The 8,968-nt window shown below is 46.6% G+C and overlaps 1 protein-coding gene across 1 annotated transcript; it reads right to left on the bottom strand.

The window, feature by feature from the left end:
* Window positions 1-779: 779 nt before the first annotated feature.
* On the bottom strand, window positions 780-7,388 carry CLNS1A (chloride nucleotide-sensitive channel 1A). The gene is made up of 7 exons (XM_015852507.3): window positions 7,228-7,388; window positions 6,929-7,065; window positions 5,323-5,430; window positions 4,517-4,627; window positions 4,022-4,195; window positions 3,376-3,460; window positions 780-1,395 (listed from the first exon to the last, which is right to left on the bottom strand). The coding sequence occupies exons 1-6, from the start codon at window positions 7,344-7,346 to the stop codon at window positions 3,393-3,395; spliced, it is 717 nt and encodes a 238-aa protein (XP_015707993.1). The 5' UTR covers window positions 7,347-7,388; the 3' UTR covers window positions 780-1,395; window positions 3,376-3,392.
* Window positions 7,389-8,968: the final 1,580 nt, after the last annotated feature.

The following is an 8,968-nucleotide window of genomic DNA, read 5'->3' as shown; positions in this document are numbered from 1 at the left end:
GCCCCATCCAACCTGGCCTTGAACACCTCTAGGGATGGATGGGGCATTCACAGCCTCTCTGGGCAGCTGTTCCAGCATCTCATCACTCTCATAGTAAAGAACTTTCCCTGACATCCAACCTAAACCTTCCTTTAGCTTCAATCCATTTCCCCTTGCCCTGACCATGTTTGTAATGCTTACTGTGCTTTGAATTTCAAAGCTGACTACAGAGTTCTGTGAAGAATGTCTTGTTGCATAACATGCTAAATGTTAGTCAGCAACGTTAAGAGTTCACTTTTCAATCATCAAAAACTGAAATAATCAGCAAATTTTCATCATTGTGGTTGTCATTTTCACATACCTTGAAACCAAATCCAACGTATTGGGCAGGGCAGGACTGCTCAGTGACACCCATAGAGCACAGGACAGGGAAGGAAAACTCTTCATATACCAACTTCGTTATACTGAAAACTACTTTTTAAGTCAGTCAGCTTCAAATCAAAGCAGACAATGTTTAGTATCAAACTTCCATTTGATAATCAAAGAAAATAAATTTGCTGCCGTTGCCCCAGCACAAAAACATCAACAAGCAGAGAGAAGTGAAAACATAAAAGCAGAATGAAGCTCTCAGCACTGTATGAACATTCGGCCCTTATATTCTCACATGTGGGTAAATACTGGAAATGGCTTCACTGATTTCTTTTTCATTATTATTTTAGAGTGCCAACGAGTCAATGGATGCTGATGTCAGAGCTGCCAGAATCTTGCTGAAGCAAAGGACTGAGAACGGCAACGCAGAGTTGACTGTGAGATACAAAAATCTTAAGTTTATTTAACAATGTTGTTAACATTTAATACAAAGACAAAACAGTTCTCATCTGAAGGACTCGAGAGATTTCATTCCATTTCCACTCTGCTACCCAGACTTTGCTCCCAGAGAATTTAGAGGGACAGCAGCGAACCAATAAAACCAGTTACTCGAGGGGGCATTAACTTTAGCTTTGCTTTCAATTCTTGGCTGACCTTATTTCCTCCTGGTCTCACATGGTAACATTGCCATTCTATTCCACATAATGAAGAAAGGTACAAAAATATGGATAATTCCAGGACAAACTACAACTCTGTTCTACTTATACTCTTCTTTCAGAAGTCCCAGAATTCCTACAAAGGCTTCTTTGAAATGAGCCCTGGTTACCCCCCATTCAAGTGTTAGATGGGAGAGAATTCATTTGCTTTGCTTTTTTCTTTGTTTTAAATAACCCCATAGTGGTCACAAATGTCAAACCCTTTTTAAACCATATATAAAAGCGTTTATAGACCTCGATGTCTGAGCTTGAGTCATTAGAGATTAACTGCCAACAGTCACTGCAACGTCTTCAGTTTTGCAGCTTATCCTGGAAGTGCCACATGAAGAATCTGAAAGATAGTAGACACCAGGGTTTATATAATTGGTGTTAAAATAAGAGATTAATAACCTTTACAGTAGAGCAGCAGCTACGCATTGGTTGTAGCCACAGAGGGCATCACTTCACATCAAAATGCATTACTTGTTGGAATGGTTGGGCATCACCTTTGCCTTTGACAGCATCTAAACTCAGGTCAGCTCAGGACAGCGAGCACTTGGGGTCAAGCTGCTGTGTGCCCATGCCCGGGAAGCCCCTCACAGCACAAAGAAACACCACTTGGCTCAGAACAACAGCAACAGCCTCGTGATGTGACAGACAAAACACCTCTTGTTACATGAACTCTGCCCATGTCTCGCATCAGCAAGTCTTCCAGGACCTTCTGCAGGCACTGTCACGTCTCATTTGGGTTACAAGCAGCGACGTGCACCAGGAGCATCCCAGAAGGACACTGCTCTCCAAAGGATCGCCAGCAGGATGTTCTTGCTGATTGTTTCTGCAGTTCAGGAAGCTGAAAGGACTGAGCTGCTCCACAGATTACTGCAAGTAACAGCAGACTCTGCCTGTGTTTTCAGGAGGTAGAACTGAGCAGCTTTCATGCTCAAGCTTGTTAGGATGATGAGCACAGGCCTAGAGCTGTTCCTACGTCACACCTTCTGTTAGTTCTTGCGGCAGTACAGCCTCCAGTTTTGAGCTTCCTTAAATTACACTGCCACAGTGAGGTGGGTGGTTGCATTTAAAAGGCTGTTCAGCTCCTCAGCTGCTGCCTCGTTGTAACACCTGACACAACACATGCAGATCTTGATCCGTCCTGATGGGGATCAGCTCCATCATGAGGTCAGCAGCAGCTTAGCAGCGAGACAAAGAACTCTCCACCCATCCACCTCTGGCAGCGCTGATCTGCAGCCAGCCACCACTCAGGGTAAGCAGCAGGGAGAGTCCCATTGCCCACAGCTACTTGTGACAGTGAACTGTGTGCTCTGCCAGGAGACCAATCCCAACCGCTTCTACCTACGCTGTCAGGCTCCTTAGAGATCTGCTCCCAGCCACAATCCTGAATCTGTTTAACTTTAAACCAGCACAACAAGCACTCAGCTCTGAATTTAAAACAGATGGGTGTTTTTATTTTTAGCTTGAAAAACCTTGGGCAGAAATCATCTTGGAGACAGCCATCGAAACTAAGATTCCCATTCAGTATCTAAGAGTCACAACAACCATAGCTGAAGAGTTCCCTTTATTGAATAAGATAACAGCTCACAGGTAGGGCACCCAGAACTTAGACTTTATTTAGAAGAGCCCCTACACCAAAGAATAAATACTAAATGAGGACCAATGGCAAGGCCTGAGATAAGTGGGTACTAAGAGCCTTTCAGAACCTCATGAGTCCATCAACAAATTAAAATAAGGAACGCAGGAGAGGAGCAGATGCTCAGTCTCCCCACAACAAGCCTTTCAGAGCTGCAGCCTCTTCCTCAGTGCCACTATAATCTCCAACTACTTCTGCCCCATTTTCACTGACCTTTTCCAGCTTCCTGTCTGTGCCCTTTCCTCCTCTACCCCTTTCCTCCTCCCCCCACAGCTTTTCACTGTCTGCCCCACACGTTCTTTCTGGCTATTGAAAGCCCTGGGAAATCTCATAAACTAAGGGTGAAAAGAGGGATACTGAGGACAGTAACTTCCCAGTACTACCTCCAGAATTCATATATCAGCAAAACCACTCAAGATGAGACAAATGTTAAGAGCTGACCCATCTTCCAGACACACATGCCCACAGGGGGTGATGGTTTATACAGGCAGTTTTGGACACCTACGTGACAGATCACTGAGCATCTTCCCATACCTGCAACAACTACAGCCACCTCTTCCTTATCTAAATCCTTCCGATATCACAAGGCATTTCCTGCAGATCTGCAATCACTTGCATTACACAAATTAGAGATGGAACGCTCTGCAAGGATGAAAAGTTTTGCTGTCAGAAGACAGAAGAACTTACAGCAGCATACGTCCTCCTCAGTGATCAACTTCTGCATCTTCAAACTGCCCTGCAACTGTTGGTGCAATGTCCACCTCCATCCCATCTGGAAAGACAACACAGAACGTTACACAAACTGCAGACAGGACAGCAGGTGTTATCACACAGAAGGGAGTGAGTGCCCTCTGCTGACAAGAGATGATCAAAGCATGAATTTGCCAACAAATTCATCAGTTTATGTTTGCAACACCGTTTTCAGTTGATATAAATGCATTACCTGCCAACTGTCAAATGGAACGTATCAAGTTGCAATCAGATGATCAACTCATGCCTCTTCATCAGACTTTCCTAAGACCTATCTTACCACAGTACAATATCCTTTGCTTCAAGCCACGCCAAATTCATGCCATGGCTTTTTGGCAGTGAGCACACAAGGATGAAATACAGCAACCCTCACTGCCCTCAAACAGGCAACGTGCTGCATGTAGGACCACTGCCATCTTTGTAAGACATGGTTGTGAACAACAATAAAACCACTGCTGAGACATCCAGCATGGTTTGCCATCACCCATAGACACAGTAATTCCTCAGTCCTGGTGTTTCTGGACACCAGGGTGGAGAACCACTGCTCTCATGTATTCTTTAGGAAGAGAAAAGAATGTCTTACCTTCAAACTCCCTTATGGAGTCTTCTGTTCTCACACCGGCCATGTTGTACTGACTGCTGACGGACTGGGCCAACATACCCTCTAACCTCTCCAGAGTGGCCTGACCTTCTGCCGTTAGATGCGACAATCCTTCCTCGTATGTGTAAAAGGTCGGGATGTCACCTTGTTCCAGCTCTGTAGGACAAGGGTACGTTTATCAGACCTACACTGAGGAGTCTGGCTCAACAGGACAACGGACACTTGTGCTGGGATGTTCACTGCAAACAGCTTATGAGAATCTGAACTTTTGCTGAATTCCAGCATTAGGCCACAGCTTGATTAGTGATTTTCTGTGGATTTCCATGTTTTATATCGTGCCTGTTGCATTAGAAACGCTTAGGCAAGATGAGTTAATACACAAGGAACAACTCAGGAGATCCAAACATTCTCCTAACAGATAGCGCAGAAGTTGTACCAGGTACACAAGGTGTTTAGAAAGAAACAACTCTTACGAACCACGGGCCTCCACATCATACTCGTCGCCTTCGTAGTCATTGTCTGAATCCTCATCTTCTGGGTCTGGGTGCAGAGCTTGGCATTCACACATTGCTGAAAACATGGCTTCCACTGTACGAACAAAACAGAATCATCTCAGCAAGCAGCCCAAAGGAAAGACACCAGGAGTTATCTTTCAGTTGGCAGCTGTGAAGTGCAAGTGCTCAGTAGGGCTGGCGCCTCTCAGCTGGCGAGCAGGGAACCTGCAGTTCCACCCAGCAGCTGGAAGCACAGCTGGACTTCCAGGAACCACACCTGCAAAATCAGGCTCCCTCCTCAGCTAGGAAGTGGCAACTTCAGCTAAGATGCTGTTAGAAGCAGCTTTTGCACTGTATTTTAATAGTTGCTCTACTTGCAAGGGTTGAAAATCAGAAGTCTGATCTGACATTAGGGCTTGGCACACTTCAAGGTTAGGAAGTCACAACAGGTGGCAACCAGATGTGGCATGACCAGACTCTCCAGATTAACATCAGATTTAATCCAACCTAGTTCTCCACGCATGCTTCCATCATGTCACTGATGACAAAGGTTCAACAGAGGCAACAGCAGCAACTCAGTCAGTGGTTACCCACCTCAGGAGTCCTTGCAGTATCTAATGTGTCAGATGCTTAGAAATTGGATCCAACTGGAAGCTCCCCACAAGACAGGGTATGATTGTTTTCCAGTGGTAGCATCTGAACATTAGCATGTTCCTAATTAAATGCTAAGAAGACACTGAAGGCCTGTGCCATTCACATCAGGTACAGCACCCCTTCCCCATCACTTACAGGCTGATTTGTCGCTAGGCACAAATCTGAACTCTGCAATTGGTTCGATGTCATCATCGCTGTCTTCCTCCTCCCCTTCAGCCATGGGGGCCTCCTTTGTCTCCTCCTCTTCAGGAAATTCAGATTAAAAGAGAAAAATGATTATTTTATCCAAAAAAAGAGACAGCTTTAGCACCTTTAGAACCATAAGCAAATCAGAAACCCGGACAGAGCCTGCAACAAACAAACCTGCTCCCATCCATCTGCAGACACACAGGGTCCTCTCACAGCACCCTGGAGAAGCTTGCAATGCACACAAGAACTCTGCTTTCAATTTGAGGAGCCAAGTTTTCTATAGCATTCATGTAATCCACAATCCTTACTGCTTAACCGCAGAGCGGTTGAGCTACGTATACAATCGTTAACTTAAGAATCTTAGGTATTAGGGATCCCTTGCACTGCTGCCCTGAGATCAGCCAGTTTCCAGTCTGGCCTCCCACATAGGACTGACGTTGACAGGAGGCCATACTCAATTTCTTGTGTTCTTAGCAAACCACTAAAGCAATGAAGCAAAAAGTCTCCCCACAGCCCATGTCAGCTGCGGGTAAAACTTTGCTTCCTGACTACTGTGTACCACATAATTGAATAAGTGAGCAAGAACACGATGTTCTACTTCCGTAAAAACAAAATCCACGCAGGATACAGCTTACAGCTCATCCCTTTGTGGCTGGGGAGGTTGAACTGACAGCTTCAAAACTGCATGGTTACTTTCTACAGCAAAAGAGGACTAGAGTAAAGCTGTATTCACAAAGAGTGGCTTTTATTATGAACAGAACTGGCAACGAGAAGAACACGAAGATGCCAAGAAGCTGCCAGCCAAACAATGATACATCCAAGGAATTCACCCAGTCCCTTTGGAATTGACCTCCCCATGCTCAGTTTGCTGCTGCTGCTACATCCAGCTCTTTGTTTTCAACCAAGTCAACCCCTGCCTGCCTTCCTCTAAAGAAGGCTGAAAATGAGGCAAATATACACACAGAGCACTACTAAAACATCCAAAGAAGAACAAGATGTACTGTGCCCAACTGAAAATCAAGACTCCTGCAGCCAGCAAAGCAGTGATGTTTCCATATAACACTGTTTTAAACAGTTAAAACCATGGGTCGGTCAGGGACAGACATGAGAGCTGAACACTCAGACTCACCCTTAGCTGGGCACCTACTGTGGCCAGAATTCTTTTATGTCGATCTATCGAGGTTTTGAATTCTTTTATGTCAACTCATTGAGGTTTTATTGACTGGAATTATCACAGGAAAGATTTTCAAGTATCACTGTAACAATTAGAAGCTGGAAATAACATCTTTCTTCAAGGCTTAGCACTCACTGCTCTTCAAATGATACAATACAGCAGAGTTGATGAGACTTAAAAGCATTAAAGGGTCTGGCAGGAGTGGGAATGCTATGAATATCTATTAAGCTCAATAACACGAATCACTGTCTTTTAATGAAACTTCAGCCCTACTGTAATTATCCTTCACGGAGATGAAAAGATACTGCTTGAATTAAGGGTTTAGGCTTTAAAAAGCAAAACTAATTCCCTTTTTGAGGGAGGGATGGTGGGCCTTACCTTCAAACCTGGCGTTCACCATGACATACAGGTGCTCCCAGGGGTACGCGTTCAGGTCCCTGGAGACAGCATGTAAACTTATGGTGGGATAATCCAAGGAGAAGCCAACTCCTGAGTTTTCCAGCCATGACAGGCGGCTAAAAAGGGGGTTAAAGAGAAACACACGTAAGAGAGAAGTTAGAAATTAGTACCTGAACCTGGAGAGAAGCAAATCAAATCCAATCGTTCCCCTCAGCGCACCCCCCGCGGCCTACAGCGCACCCACAGCCCTCATAACCGCCCCCATAGACCCCGCTCACCTCTCTGCTATGTAGAGCGTCCCGGCACCCAGACTGCGGCCCGACAGCACCGCCTCCGTGTCGGGCTGCCGGTGCCGGACACCATCGGCCGGCGGCGGGAACCGCTTCAGGAAACTCATGGCGCAGCCAACACCGCCTCCCCCTCCTCCTCCTCCTCTTCCTCCCTCCCACCGCCGCCGGAAAAGGAAATGGCGGCGTTGTCGGGCCGCTCTGGATCCGACTCTATGGTGCGAAACGACCGTGCATCAGCGCTGCCATCTTGTGGCGGGTAGGGTAGGGTAGGGTAGGGTAGAATAGAAGGTGTTAATTGGTAGGGTAGGGTGAGGTAGGGTAGGGTAGGGTAGGAGGTGTTAGGGTAGGGTAGGGTTAGGGTGGGGTAGAGTAGGGTAGGTTGTAGGGTAGGGTAGGTTGTAGGGTAGGGTAGAAGGTGTTAATTGGTAGGGTAGGGTAGGTTGTAGGTAGGGTAGAGTTGGGTAGGGTGGGGTGGGATAGGGTAGGTTGTAGGTAGGGTAGAGTTGGGTAGGGTGGGGTGGGGTAGGGTAGGTTGTAGGTAGGGTAGAGTTGGGTAGGGTGGGGTGGGATAGGGTAGGTTGTAGGTAGGGTAGAGTTGGGTAGGGTGGGGTGGGGTAGGGTAGGGTAGAAGGTGTTAATTGGTTTAGTAGGGTAGGGTGGGGTAGGGTAGGAGGGTAGGGTAGGGTAAGGTAGGTTGTAGGGTAGGGTAGAGTGGGTTGTAGGTAGGGTAGGTTGTAGGTAGGGTAGGAGGGTGGGGTAGGGTAGGGTGGGGTAGGGTAGGGTAGAATGTGTTAATTGGTAGGGTAGGGTAGGGTAGGGTGGTGTGGGGTAGGGGTGGTGTGGGGTAGGGTAGGGTGGGGTAGGGTAGGGTAGAAGGTGTTAATTGGTAGGGTAGGGTGGGGTAGGGAAGGGAAGGGAAGGGAAGGGAAGGGAAGGGAAGGGAAGGGAAGGGAAGGGAAGGGAAGGGAAGGGAAGGGAAGGGAAGGGAAGGGAAAGGTGTTAATTGGAAGGGACCTTCAGGTAGGGAAGGGAAGGCAAGGCAAGGTGTTAATTTGGAAGGGACCTTCAAAGATCAGGGTATGGTAGGGAAGGGAAAGGAAGGGAGGGAAGGGAAAGGTGTTAATTGGAAGGGACCTTCAGGAAGGAAAGGGAAGGCAAGGCAAGGTGTTAATTTGGAAGGAACCTTCAGGTAGAGAAGGGAAGGCAAGGCAAGGTGTTAATTTGGAAGGGACCTTCAAAGATCAGGGTATGGTGGGTAGGGTAGGGAAGGGAAGGCAAGGCAAATTTGGAAGGGACCTTCAAAGCTCATCTATTCCAACAGCCTGGCCCCTTCAAGGCTGATGTAAGTTGAAGCATCCCAGTGAGGGCATTATCCACACACCTCTTGAACACTGACAGAGTTTTCCATCAAAATACCCAACAATTTTCCTTCTCTGGATTTTAGTGGTTGTCATCCTGGATAGAAAAAGGCCTCAGCAGCATAATCTGGGAGAAGGAAATGTTCGAAGAAGCCACGAGCAATGAGGACATAGATTCTGAGTGCTCTGCCACCCCTACCCATTTAGGATTCTAATTAAGCAGATCATTACTCCTCATACAAATAATGACCTTGGCAGAAATCAAAGCAACTTCCACAATGAAGTGATATTTAAACATTGTGAGAATTGAGATGGTAAGAGATGAGGAAGCTGATGCTTCTCAACTGCCTTTATGTCCCAAGACAACACAG

Source organism: Coturnix japonica, chromosome 1 (genome assembly GCF_054131305.1).
Source record: "Coturnix japonica strain WE chromosome 1, WE-NBRP24, whole genome shotgun sequence".
NCBI lineage: Eukaryota > Metazoa > Chordata > Aves > Galliformes > Phasianidae > Coturnix > Coturnix japonica.
The sequence above is the reverse complement of the archived record's forward strand: the minus strand, read 5'-3'. Positions and strand labels throughout refer to the sequence as shown.

Bases quoted from the DNA above. Each gene is read 5' to 3' on its own strand.
- CLNS1A (XM_015852507.3), bottom strand. From the start codon at position 7,346: ATGAGTTTCCTGAAGCGGTTCCCGCCGCCGGCCGATGGTGTCCGGCAC. The intron at 4,628-5,322 runs GTAAGTGATGGG...TTGTTCGTACAG, and splicing joins GCCTAGCGACAAATCAGCCT to TGGAAGCCATGTTTTCAGCA. The intron at 4,196-4,516 runs GTTCGTAAGAGT...CTTGTCCTACAG, and splicing joins GTATGATGTGGAGGCCCGTG to AGCTGGAACAAGGTGACATC.